The sequence below is a fragment of the Cricetulus griseus genome, chromosome 5, assembly GCF_003668045.3.
Source record: "Cricetulus griseus strain 17A/GY chromosome 5, alternate assembly CriGri-PICRH-1.0, whole genome shotgun sequence".
In the NCBI taxonomy this organism is placed as follows: Eukaryota; Metazoa; Chordata; class Mammalia; order Rodentia; family Cricetidae; genus Cricetulus; species Cricetulus griseus.
The window spans coordinates 13,088,041-13,101,992 of NC_048598.1; the positions used below are offsets into that span (position 1 = coordinate 13,088,041).

The 13,952-nt window shown below is 45.7% G+C and overlaps 1 protein-coding gene across 1 annotated transcript in view; it reads left to right on the forward strand.

Moving 5' to 3' along the window:
• The first annotated feature begins 10,135 nt into the window (after positions 1-10,135).
• Positions 10,136-13,952, forward strand: part of Wdr26 (WD repeat domain 26) — a 43,335-nt gene continuing 39,518 nt past the window's right edge. Inside the window, 4 exon segments of the mRNA XM_027418809.2 lie at positions 10,136-10,551; positions 10,554-10,884; positions 12,662-12,761; positions 12,862-12,966. Of these exon segments, the coding sequence (XP_027274610.1) occupies positions 10,518-10,551; positions 10,554-10,884; positions 12,662-12,761; positions 12,862-12,966 (570 nt within the window). The 5' untranslated portion in view covers positions 10,136-10,517.

A 13,952-nucleotide genomic window follows, 5' to 3' on the forward strand; every position in this document is an offset into this window, starting at 1 on the left:
CATAAGGAAATCCTGTTTCAAAAAAATAACTAGATAAAAATAGGAAAAGAAAAAAGGAGGGGTGGGCAGTAAAAAAATAAATAAATAAAGATTTCACAAGAGAAAATGAGAATACGCTAAAAGCAAAACAGGCATACGTGTACGTAGTCAACACCAGTCCTAAGAGATGCCCACTAAAATTACAACTATTTACTACTAGCATCTGGGTAATGTTCTATTTCACAGTCTGGGTGAAGGCTGCATACATATTCACTTGAAGAAAAAAAAACCAAGTTGTACACTTAAGGATTTATATACTCCTCTCTATATATGGCACTTTAATTAAAATCATTACTAAAAAAGACAGAGACTTACTACTTCAAAGAAATGTGATGTGGGGGACTTGTTTGGATCTTGCTTCATACAACCCAACTGTTTAAAAGAATTATGGCCGTTGGGGGAATTCTGAACACTAACAGCACATTTGATGATAATTAAGGGGCTATTAACTGTTTGTGTCATAATGGTATTATAGCAATGGTTTCGTTTCTTGTTTATGGCAGTACTGGGAATTGAACCCACAGCTTCCAGCATGCTACAAAATCAGGCTACTGAGGAGGCTGAAGCAGAAAGATCTCAGTTCGAGGTTTGACTGGGTTACAGAGTGAATTTAAGGTCAGTCTGTACACACTGGAGAGACCTTGTCATAAAATAAAAAGTAAAGCATGCTGAGGAAGAGATTTTAGTGGTAGAATACTTCCCTGGCATATGCAAGACTCTTTCACCCAATACTGGGGAAGCAGAAGCAGGTGTAGCTCCATGACTGTGAGTTTGAAACCAGCCTGGTCTACATAGCAAGTTGCAGACCAGTCAGGGCTATGTAGTGCTATTTTGTCTCAAAAGGGAAAACAAAAACAACAAAAAACAACCCAAGTGGTGGCACTGCATACCTTTATTCTCTGCACTCCAGAGGCAGAGGTAAGCTGTGTGGGTTAGAGACCACCAGCCTGGTCTACAGAGTGAGTTCTAGGACAACCAGGGCTACACAGAGAAACCCTGTCTTGAAAAAAGGCAGGGTGGAGGAGAGGGAAGAGTATTTGGAGGACTGGGGAGACTGCTCAGAAGCTAAGAGCACTAGCTGATCTTGTAGAGGACCAGGATTTGGTTCCCAGCACCCACAAGGCAACCCACAACTGTCTATAACTTCAGTTTTATGGGATCTGACCATGTGTTTTATGGGATCTGACCATGTCTTCTGGCTTATGTGGGTACTATGCACAGACACACAGACACACAGACACACAGACACACAGACACACACACACACACACACACACACACACACACACACACACACTTACTTACTTTCAGGCACTCATACACCTAAACTAAAAATAAATAAAATATTTTTACAGGCATCTTTACCACTGCCCAGCTAACTCTTCTCCAAGTTGTTTCTGGTCATAGTCTTTATCATAGTATAGAAAATCTATGAGACAGCTCCCTTTTTGGGAGCATGCAGCATTCTAAGAGCTCTGAGCAGCCTGGCTGCCCCCTAAATGGCAGCTCCCACAGCTGACCTAGCCTACACATCCCCACAACACATCAAGCTTATGCCAAGTAGCTCCATCTCAGTCAAATGTCTGTGACCTCCTCTGCAAGCTGGCCAAAGGTGCTAACCTAACAAGTATGAGCTGGGGTGGGGGCAGTGGTGGCGCACACCTTTGATGCCAGCACTCGAACTCAGGAGGCAGATACAGGCGGATCTCAGTGAGTTTGAGGCCAGCCTGGTCTACAAAGCAAGTTCCAGGAGAGCCAGGACTATTATACAAAGAAACCCTGTCTCGAAAAACAAAAAATAAGAAAAAGAAAACAAGTATGAATTCCCCAATGAATCTAGTCTGGCTTTGTTTGCAACTCCAGAATCCTAGGCCCAAACAACTTGGTCTAGAGACAGATGCAAACACAAAATAGCCTTTGTGGGGCCTCTTAATTTAGTGTTTCTCTGGAAGACTTCAGCTATGAGAGCTTTCCTACTTATAGGAAAAGACAATTCCTTCGTGCTCTCATTTGCTACTTTCTGATGTAGTGTCCAGAGTTGGTTGAATCTACAGGTTACACCTGGCTTCGTGTATAATCTCTACCAGGCAAAACATCTGCATCCAATTAGGATTCCTTGGAGAAGAAAGCTGCATCTTACAAAGACGCTCCAGGCACCCCGTGGCAGCTTTTGAAGGAAGATCCTTGTAGTGTCCCTTAGTGGTCTCCTTATTGACTACTAATCAGTCTGGTGAAATGGTATGGGCATCAAATAGGAAAGGCCAAGGCTTCATTTACACAAAAACACAATTTTACACAAGGCACAAAAATTAATTTATAGGACTTGCTCCATTTTTTTTCTTTTAACCTTGAAGGAATTATACAATGACTTCCTTTCATATTCTACCAACAGCTATCTCTGAAAAGTAGCGTATCATAGGGTTGAGTACCCAGTTCTGCCATACACAGACTGTGTGACCTCCAATTTCCTGGGCTCCAGTTTATCACCTGTAAAACAGGCCAATTGTATTTCATAAGGCTCATGGGAAAAGCAAATAGGACAAAATACGTAAGCCACTTAGAACAATGGAGTTGGCTCTTAGTCTTATTTAGTGATTGTGGTAGCTCTGTAGTGTGTGGGCATCTTTCATCACAGGAAAGAAAGGTAAAGCAGGGGCTGGCTCAGGGGATAAAGGCACTTGCTGCCAAGCCTGGGGACCTGGGTTCCATCCCTAGAACCTCTGACTCCCTGAGGTTATCTCTGACCTCCACACCTCCACACAAGTACAACTGCCCTATCACACACAAAACAAACCAAATACAGTGCTAAAAAAGAACAGGACCTGGACACCAGGCAACAAGAACAGTATTGTTCCAATGCTAGCTAAACCTTACCCACATTTATTTCTGTGTCACAGTATTTGACAATAACCTAGTATTGGAAGCAGACATTATGAAATAAGAGATCAAAGGGGTATTGGGAAACTGGACAGTCTTCCTTTCAGAAATGCATAAAGCAAGTTTGTGTTCTGAAGAAGCAACTCCCACCACTGTCAAATAGAACCTGCAAGTCCCTCCTCCAACCTAGCCAAGGGTTCCTTACACTAGCCTCAAGAAGTGCCCAGCTATGTTTTGTAATGTTGACAATCACTGGCATTGTGACCTCTCTCCTCACTTAAAAAAAAAAAAAAGACCCAGGGAGATTAAAATAGGACAATAAGATGGGCATTGGTGGCGCACGCCTTTAATCCCAGCACTCGGGAGGCAGAGGCAGGCGGATCTCTGTGAGTTCGAGGCCAGCCTGGTCTCCAGAGCGAGTGTCAGAACAGGCTCCAAAGCTACAGAGAAACGCTGTCTGGAAAAATCAAAAACAATGTATTTATTTCATGTGTACGGATGTATGTGTGCCTGGTAACCTCAGAGGTCAGAAAAGGGGTCAGATCCCCAGGAACTGTAGTTATAGACGGTTGTCAACCACCACATGGGTGCTAGAAACAGAACAAGGTTCCTCTGAAAGAAAGAGGGCTCTAAACTGCTGAGCCATCTCTTCAGTGCCAAGAACAACTTTAAAAACAATAAACTAGAAAGTCTAGACACCCTTTCAATATTTTGAGACAGGTTTCACTAAGTAGCCCTGAGTAGTCTGGAATGATGTAGACCAGGCTGGCCTTGAACTCACAGAGACCCTCCTGCCTCTGCCTCCTGAGTGCTGGGATTAAAGGAATTCCCCACATGTCCCATCCAAGTTTTTAATAAACAAATACCTACTTCAAAAATCTTCAGTTTTAAATATCTATTAGTCTAGTATCTCTATATGGACTGTGTATATATATTTTTAATAACCAGAATTTATTTAAGTCATAATTGTCCCATAATTATTTGAGTTATAATGATGCCAGAGAGATAAAGAGTACATTTGAACTATGAATAAGGCAGGCTGCCCAAAGGGCCTGCTGCCTAAGAATCTATGTAGGGACTCCCAGGGTTATTCATTATTTACCTGCTTTTCTTTCTTTGGGGGGGGGCCGGGTTCAAGACAGGGTTTCTCTGTGGCTTTGGAGGCTGTCCTAGAACTAGCTCTTGTAGACCAGGCTGGTCTCAAACTTACAAAGATCCACCTGCCTCTGCCTCTCGAGTGCTGAGACTAAAGGCGTGCGCCACCACCTCCCAGCCCTATTTATCTACTTTTCAAAGTTAATAAATAAGAATGTCTTTCTGTTCTTTATCCACAAGACGGATCTAGCCATGTGTGATGGTGTGTATGTGTCTGTTTGTGTGACTGACAGTGTATATGTGGGAGACAGCAGCCTGACAGCATAGGAGAGTCAGATTACAGCAAGGAGACCCCTGAAAAACAAACACAGAACACACAGCACAGCTTTATCTGTTGTGTTTTTATTAGGATTGACATCTCATATTTTCATGGTTTTTGAGTATTCTTTTAAAAACACTAGTTGTTTTTTTTTGTTTTTTGTTTTTTTTTCTCAAAACAGGGTTTCTCTGTGTAGCCTTGGCTGTCCTGGAACTTTCTCTGTAGACCAGGTTGGTCTCAAATTCACATAGACCCACCTGTCTTTAATTCCCAAATGCTGGGAACACTAGTGTTTTAAAAGCATAACATTAATACAAAAAAAGCAAATTTACCTATCATCTTCATAATACACATAAACTCTGTTGACACTTAAAAATATATTGACAGTTAGAAAATTTGAACAGTAATGAAAGTTTCATTCTATCCCTCTACAGAAAGCCACTGTCTATATATTTCTGTTCTGCCAGAAATGTACGAATATGCACTTACTCATTTCCCAAGAAGACTCCTATTATACAGTATCTGTACCATCCCTTCCTTGTACAGCATGGTATCTGGCTTGTGTTCTCAGCAGCCCTGGAGACCCCTCTGCCTTTCACAGACACTAACCTTCAGTGAGTCTCTGCACCCACAGGCTAGTGTCACATGCTGAACATGTGGTGCTACCCCAAGGTTGGCATAGCAACTATAAAACTACTCCAAGCAATCCCCCATAGCTGTGTGAAAGGAAAAACTAATTTGTTAGCGTGGCTCATTTCCTTCAGAAGATTCCCTAGACATAATTATTTCTACCAAATGGGTCTCTCAACAGCTGGAGACAACTATTTAAGGAAAAGGCTACTTTTCTCTGGGGCAGAGGTGGATGTATGCTCACTTTGAGTTCAAAGGTCTCTGTCTTCCCAAAAAGATACACTTGGTGTCTTCAAACCCTGCTTACTGACTGGTCACTTCGTGGATGGGTGTTTGAAAAGAGGGGGGAAACAAGCCAAGTGCTGGAGAGACATGCACCAGACAGTGGATAAAACTGCTCAGTGACTGGGACCTCCTCCTCTCACAAAAGCTGACATGAAGTATGACAGACAGGGTTGTCTGAATATGGCTGCACACGACCAGGCTGAATGGCAGGGCTGGGGCAGGGGAGTGGCTCAGTCCTTAGCTCAACAATAAAGCTACCTGATATCTCCCTCAAATCCTTCTTAAATGGTGGAAGGTTTAAATTTATCTTGAAACATGTTTACATGGTTTTTTGTTTGCCTTTTCCAATCTCATCCATCCATCCACCAACTTCATCAAACAAACTGATAGGGGTTATTATCTACTTTAAAAAATGATATTGTGGGCTGGGGAGTTGGCTCAGTGATTAAGAGAACTGGTTGCTCTTTCAGAGGACCAGGGTTCAATTCTCAGCACCCACATGGCAGTTGACAACTGTCTTTAATTCCAGTTCCAGGGGATCTGATGCCCTCATGATAGACATAAAAACACCAACGCACACGAAATAAAAATTTTTAAAAAATGACACTGTGTCTGAGAGACAGTGAAGTCAAATGACTTGTTCAGAACCAGGCAACTGACCAAGTCTTCTGACTCCAGGACACTCCCATATTCACCCCTGATTCTCCCCAGCCTACCCTAGTGCAACAAGTTCAGCTTGCCACTTTATGACCTCAAACAAAGAAACAGCAGTAAGAGTCGTGTGTGCTGGTGCATGCTTGGAATGCCTGCACTCCAGAAGATAAGGTGAGAGACAGGAGTTCTAGGCTAGACTGGGCTTCTGTGTGCTAAAACTACTCCATTCTCATCAACACCTAAATTTAAATCTGGATAGAAACATAATTATTACCAGTTTTACCAACACCTGTGAAAATTTACTTTGTGTTTTACTGTAAACACCTATATATTTAAAACATCCCAACTTTCAAAAGGTTTGATATCTTTTATTTTACTTTTAATAATGAAAAATGTTAGGCCAGGTGGTGGTGGCGCATGCCTTTAATCCCAGCACTCGGGAGGCAGAGGCAGGCAGATCTCTGTGAGTTCCAGCCAAGCCTGGTCTACAAGAGCGAGTTCCAGGACAGCTTCCAAAGCCACAGAGAAACCCTGTCTCAACCTCCCCATCCCCCCCCCAAAAAGAATGAGAAGTGTTGCCTTGGAATATAGCAGTAGTCACTTGTCATTTCCATTTCCTGAGTTGCTTTCTAGTCAATCAGGACTGAAACAGGTGGGTTTTTTTTGTTGCTTTCTTTCATATGTTTGGTTTTTAGAAACAGGGTTCTGGCTGTCCTAGAACTCACTATGTAGACTAAGCTAATCTCCTCAAACTCACAGAGAGCTTCCCATCTCAGCCTACCAAGTACTGGGATTAAAGGCATGTTCCACCGCTGACCAGCTGTTTTTCAAACTCCTAAAATAAAAAAAAAAATCTTTTTAAGATTCACTCATTTTTCCTTTAAATGTGCATGAATGTTTGGCCTGCATGCATGTATGTGCATCATGTGTCTGCCTGTTGCATCCCCTGGAACTAGGGTTACAGATGGTTCGGGTGCTGGGAATTAAACTTGGGTCTTCTGCAAGAGTAACAAGTGTTAGCTGAGTCATCTATCCAGCCCTGAAACCTTTCTGAGAAATGAAAGGCATTAACTTTATAACCACCTCACCTTCAGGTGACTTAAATTATGCTTGTATAATTTTTGACTTTATTTAAAAAAAAAAACACTAATTATAGCTCATCATATCAATCTCACGAATGGGTCATGACCCATAGTTTGAAAAGCACTAAGTTGCATTAAGATGAATACACACATTCGGCCCTCAAGGCATTCGTATATTTGCTGGCAGTCTCAAATATACACAGTCCCTCGATAACCTGAAGACCCGGAAAAAGCCTCAGTGTCAATCACTTCAATAATCTACTGTGTAGCAGATTCTGCAACATCCCTGACAGGGTGACACATCCTGAAGCCTTTGCTTTCCAGACGCTGCGGGCAAAGCTGACTCTGAGGGTCACAATACAGTTTAGCACTACCAAACAGACAGGCAAGAAGTTACCTTTCATTTGGTACCTACCATAGGGCTATATATAGTCCAATACAATAGTGCAGAAATTAATAAAACACCTAAATATACACACAACCTTTTCCTGAGAGACAATTTGGACTTAATCCTAGACCCAGCATAGTCTTTTGTAGGAAGAGGGAAGAGAGGAAGCCAGGAGACAAGAGGTCTCAAAAAGGTCCTCTTCATGACCTAATGGAGTGTTGGTGAATGAGATTATCCGAAGTCTTCAGTATTGGGGAGACCCAGTAAACAGACTCACAGTAAAGGCTGGAAGTCAGGAATGGCTCCCCTAAGGGGGTCCAAAAGGAGCAGAGTCTTCACAGAGAAACTCCATACAATCAGACTGGCAGAGAAGATAGGAGGTCTTCAGAAGAAACAAGCCCAGCACATTCAGGGACAGTAATGAAGGGCTGACAGAGATGGCAAGGGATAAAACCTTTCCATAAATAATATGCACAGTGTACAATATGTAGCAAATAATTTATGAGTTAACTAAAAATAAAATAAAAAGCAAGAAGCTTTTAAGAAGAGAGCTAGCCAAAAAGAAAGACTGAGAGATAAGACCAGATCCCTCTACGGAAAGCAAGACAATTATAGATTCTTCTACTCTTCGTGTAACATGATGTTTCTAAAGGTTTCTGAATTTGCAGGATAGTATTTCAAAATTACCCATGGGCAAGCGGAGTGTAAACTGGTCTCTAAAAAGACCTAGAGTTCACACAACAGGTCCCCAATATCTGTTTTACTACAAATGAAAATGTGTACATGTATATGGACTTCAGAAATTCAGAATATTTTAGGAGCAGTCTTGGTTACCCAAATGGAAGAAAGGCTGAGATACTGAGCTTGGGTGCCAATGAAATCCTACTTAGTGTTTCTTTCATCCTTCTCCTTTTGCTATGGAGCCTGGCCTGTAATTAAATGGTTCTTTCCATTATTAAAGCTACAGACTTTATTCAAATTAAGCTACTGACTTGATCCATCCTAGAGATTACTGGGTACCTACTAGATTACTATAAACCATCTTGCAAAAAAGTAAATTTTGCCTAAACAATAGCAACCTTTATGATAATGAAGATTTCTAAAGTTACCATACAGGGATCTGGGGAGACATTAACTATCTAGTAATTCTGGCTCTGCTGGATATACTGTCTGTGTCCTATCTACCTCAGCTAGAACGAAGGTTTGTTTCAGGTGAATACAAACACAGTCTGTGAGTCACCTTGCAATTACAGCTGACACCTGAGAGCATAGTTAAAGCTTGAGAAACACTGGAAGACTCTGCCCTGATCTTCCTGTCTCTCTTCCCTGTCGCAGGATGAATAGATTCTTGACAAATCATAGGATAATTTTTATTGCACTTCTAAATTGAAAAGGGCTGCCTCCAAATACCTCAAAATTACTGAGCTGAGAGTATAGTAAATTTTAGGGATAAGATGTATTGCTTGAGGCTGTTTTTTTTTTCTCCCAAAGGAGAAATCATCAAGGGTTTCCTAAACTTCCGAGAAAACATCTGTACATACCAGGTCTACGTGTTAGCAATCATACACCTGTAACTGACGAGGGGGTCCTGAGGACCATTCACCACTGAGCAACATTCATCTCAGCCCTCTGCTGCCGTATTCCTCCATTCAAGAAAGCCGCGTACAGCTCGGTGACAGTGGAACACACCCGTCACCTGAAAACGGCAGGCCAGGATCTGCCTCGATGCCTCAATCCCCCCTGTCTGAGAGGCAGCAGGAACCGGGACCAAGGCATCTATCTGATGGAACACTTAAAAGAAAAACAACACAGAAACAGTAACACTCCACAGCCAAGTGCGTGCGATCCTCTCCACACCCTTGTAACTTCTTGCCCCACCAGTCAGGCAGTGGCGGACGACTTCGCCTTCTCGGGGTGGAGCACGGTCTCTTCTGCTCGCTCGTCACCTCCCCGTCCTTTGGTGACACGGATACAACAACTGTGTGTGATGCTTGGCTGTGGGAGGTCAAGCGTTTCCACCCTAAAACCGGGCCGTGGCTGAGCCCGGGTGCAGAGAGCCTGCAGCCAGCCGGCGGACAGGGGCCTAGCACACCCTTGCGCTTCAAGTTGCAGCTGCAAAACCAGGCCGCGGGCCGGCCGGCCGGCCACACCCTGGCCCAGGCCGGTGCGTCTGCGGTGCCCTCCACGCCAGCGGGCCGCTCCTCTCCGGGTCACTCCGGGTGCACGGCGGGGACACGAACTCCGCCTCCCAGCCCGCCGCGGGGCCTCGGGGGCTGGCTGGCTGGCTGCGAACTTACTGCGGGCCGAGCTCGCAACACCAGGCCCGGGCACCAGGGCGGCCCTCGGCCGGCCAGCGCGGCCGGGCTCGTGCCGGGCCACCCCGCACCCGGGGCGGGGACCCCCCCCCCCGGCGGCCGTCGCCCTCGGCCCGGCCCCGCGGCCTCACCCCGGCTGCCGGACGCACACGTGCTGGGTGACAGTCCCCTATAGGTTCCATACCTGCTGCCGGAAGTGAGCGAGGAGGGCAGTATAGGCATTTCCTGTGACGCCAGCGCCCGGACTCCATTAAGCAGCAGCTGGGGGAAGAATCAACACACCAGGGAGCGGAGCGGCGCGCACCGAGCACCGAGGCGGCCGCTGCCTCCGCCGCCGCCGCCCGCCGCCGCCGCCACCGCCGCCTCCGCCGCCGCCGCCGCCCGCCGGGGCCCAGCTTCGGGCCCGCGCCCCGCCGGTGCCCGCGAGCCCCCGGGCCGCGCCGCGAGCGCCTCCGGAGGGGGGGGAAGGGCCCGGTCCTCCTTCTCCCCCTCCTCCCGCCCCGCCGACCCCCGCCGCGCCCCGCCGGCCTCCCACCACGGCCTCTCTCGGCGAGGAAACTCTGGCCTCCGCTTCCTCCTCCTCCGACTCGGACGCCGGCGGAGCCTCCCCGCCCCCGCGGAAGAAGCCCCGAGCCTCGGCGGCGGAGGGAGCAGGAGAGCCCGGGGCCTCGGCCGGCCGAGCAGGCCTCCCCCCCCCGCCCTCGCCCTCGCCCTCGCCCTCGCCCGCCGCCGCCTCCTCCTCCTCCTCCGTGGTGGTGGTGGTGGGACTGCCTCCGGCCGCCCCCGCCGCCCCCCAGCGGAGCAGCGGCCACAGCCTGGTCGGCGGCGGCAGCATGCAGGCCAACGGGGCGGGAGGAGGCGGCGGCGGCGGGGCGGCGGGGGCCAGGGCCAGACCCCGGAGCTCGCCTGTCTGTCGGCGCAGAACGGGGAGTCGTCCCCCTCGGCGGCGTCCGCGGGGGACCTGGCCCACGCCAACGGGCTCCTGCCTGCCGCCCCCTCCGCCGCTGGCAACAATAGCAACAGCCTGAGTGTCAATAACGGGGTTCCCGGCGGGGCCGCCGCGGCCTCCGCCACCGCCGCCGCCGCCGCCCTGGCTACCCCCGAGCTGGGCAGCAGCCTCAAGAAGAAGAAGCGGCTCTCGCAGTCGGATGAGGATGTCATTAGGCTCATAGGACAGCACCTCAATGGCCTAGGGCTCAAGTAAGTGTCGTCCGTCCTGCACCTGGCGAGGCCCGGGCCCGGCCGCCGGGAGGGTTGTGGGGGACAGACAGCTCCGGCAGCAGCGGGAGGGAGGCCGAGGGAAACGAATCGGCCCGCTGTCTGCTGTCGGGAGACGAGCTGGACCGCCTGGGCTGGGGACGGACGGGTGGTGGCAGCCCAGAGCGACCCCTCCCCACGCACCTCCAGAGCCCGATCGTCGTCGGCCCGAGGAGGCGGACACCCAGGGTGTTGGTGCTGGGGGAGGGGTGGCTCGGAGCGGTGGAAATAATGAACCTTGGAGGATTTGTTTTTCAAGTGTGTCTCAGAGGCATCTTTGTGGGACACCTCCCCACCCCCACCCGTGACCGACAACAGCCCAGGCAAACTACCAATCAGGAAGGACAGTCGCTTACAAGTGTTTATGGGAACTAAGGGGCTGGGGGTAATTTGGAAAGAGGCTGTCGAGTAAATCTGATGGGAATAATACGGAGTTGAAGTCATGCTGAGGCTGTGTGTGTACTAAAGGCCTAGCACTGGTGAAATCCCATTTGAAAAACAACCAAGAAGATTGCCTCTGAAAAAGTGATGTCTGGTCTGGTGGATCATTTGTTTTCAAATACAGTTGGGGTGGCCTTTAACTTATAGGGTGAAGGTAGGGCATCGGGTTTAACCAAAATCCACTATTTTGTACACACACAAAGGAAGAACTAAGGGAGTGTTGAAGTAAGGTTGGTGGGAGTGTCCTGGAGCTGAATGAAGGTGTCAGAGCCAGAAGGAGCTGACTGGGTAAACATGCAACAGTTTCCTAGCCTCAAATTTAAAATAAACTCTTAGGCTTAAGTGTCAAGGTGGTTGTTGTTGTAGGGTGTCTGTGTGTGTGTGTGTGTGTGTGTGTGTGTGTGTGTGTGTGTGTGTGTGTGTGTGTACACGTACGTACGTACTTGTTGGGAAATGGGGACAACAGCACTAGTGACAAGTATTTTGATTCTCGAGCTGGGCATTGCACTGTTGAACTGAAAAATAAGGAGCACTAAAGAAACGAATAAGTAAAGCCATGAACATAAATATACGACTGCTGAATGAAGGTTTTAGATAACAAAGTTAGGTACCATTTAGATACCAAATGAAACCACATTTGATGAGTTAGGCTCCCAAAGAAAAATCTGGAAAGATTTCACTTTAGTCCCTAAAGGAAAAGGGTAAGCATGAAATAAATTTTGTGAATGCTAACAGAACATATTACTGAGGGAAGCAGCAAGCTGACAGCAGCAGGCGGAAATAACTCGTGACTGTTTGGAATCTACACCATAGTAAATTGGCTATTTTTAGTATGGAGAGAAAGGAAATGGTTTTTGATGCTGGATTTGTTTTAATTTTGAAGATTGACCTAGCAGAATTTACATACAAGCAAAATACCTGGAAGGGAAGCTCTACCTAACACAGGCCGTCTGTCACCTTGTGTTCTGTCTTCCAAAATGCTGTGCCATAGATGATTTCTAGATTCTAGTTTTTACTTGACCAGTTGGCTAGAGCACATTTTTAGAAATTGTATACTCTTTTAAACTTGTGAAACATTAAATGGCAGAAGTAGGGAGAAGCTAGTTATGGTTTCAAGAAAAGTTTTTAAGTGTAGGTGGCATTTTAAATGATTTATTTAACCAAGTGTTTTAAAGCTCTTTTCTTCTTTCTTCTTTATGATGTTGTAAACACTAGTGTATTAGGAAGAGTAAATCCCTAAAGTTGGTCAGGTCTTTTTTACACTGTATCTCTCCTGCAGCCAGACTGTTGATCTCCTCATGCAAGAGTCAGGATGTCGTTTAGAACATCCTTCTGCTACCAAATTCCGAAATCATGTCATGGAAGGAGACTGGGATAAGGTAAAGTAGGGCATACAGAGCTGTATGACTGCTGCTAAAATTAGGTATTTGATGGAAATTTTGTGACATTTTTGTTTTTCTTTTATGCCAACTTTTGCAGGCAGAAAATGACCTGAATGAACTAAAGCCTTTAGTGCATTCTCCTCATGCTATTGTGGTAAGAGGCGCACTTGAAATCTCTCAAACGTTGTTGGGAATAATTGTGGTAAATACACTTTTGTTCTTAGTTTCACACTTATGCTTATTTTAGGTTATTGATAACTTATAGGCATCTGATTTTAAGAGGCTTGAAAGTAAATTTATATAATTTATAAATAAGGATGAGTTGTTTATGGTTGTAAGCTATGAACTTTAAATGTTTTATGTCATACTTAGTAAATGTGTAATTTGAAACCATAATTTAAGCCCTATAAAAACTTGAACATCTTCCTGCTTTTAGTGCTGTTAATAGGAGCCTTATATTGTTAGGTAAAGGCTAATTATACTTTTATATTGCTCAAAATATTGAATATGTTTGTTGAAGAGAAAATATGTTTGGGTTTGTGTATAACATACCAGCATGAAGAAGCTGGTATGTTATTTTTTTGGTCATTGGAATTACATAGTCAAGCCAAATCATTACTGTTGGTGTGCCCACCATTTTCTTCCATTCAAGTTACATGCATTGACAAGTGTCAGAGTTTGTATAATGTGTGTCACTTGGAGGGATTTAGGTGCAGGTTTGATCAGTGGGCCCTGCTTAACGTCTTTATTTTGTTAAGATGAGTTTAGGAGTTTACCCTGTTAACTTCCTTCATTAACCTTTATGGGTTTGGTTTGGTTTTTTATGCTGATAAGTTTTAATTCTTTAGGAAGGGATACATTGTTTTTTAAGCACTAGTGATTGAAAAGCTTGGAAGAATCAGTTGCTGGCTTATAAACTTATAGCTGATTGATTTATTGTCAAAAGCAGTTTCCTGTCTGGTGGGGAGGGAAAGGAGGAGACTAGGAAGTAGAGTAGGGAAGCCAGCTGTTGTTAAATATTAGTGAGTGACCATTAGCATTTTGGTTCTTTTTTTAAAATTGGGTCAAACATTAACCTTTTTTTTAACCTTTGTCTATAAACTTTAATGGAGTTGGGTTTTTTCTTTTAAAAAATTCTTATTACAAAATAGTTTCAAATTCTTGATATAATTCTGTATAATAATATAA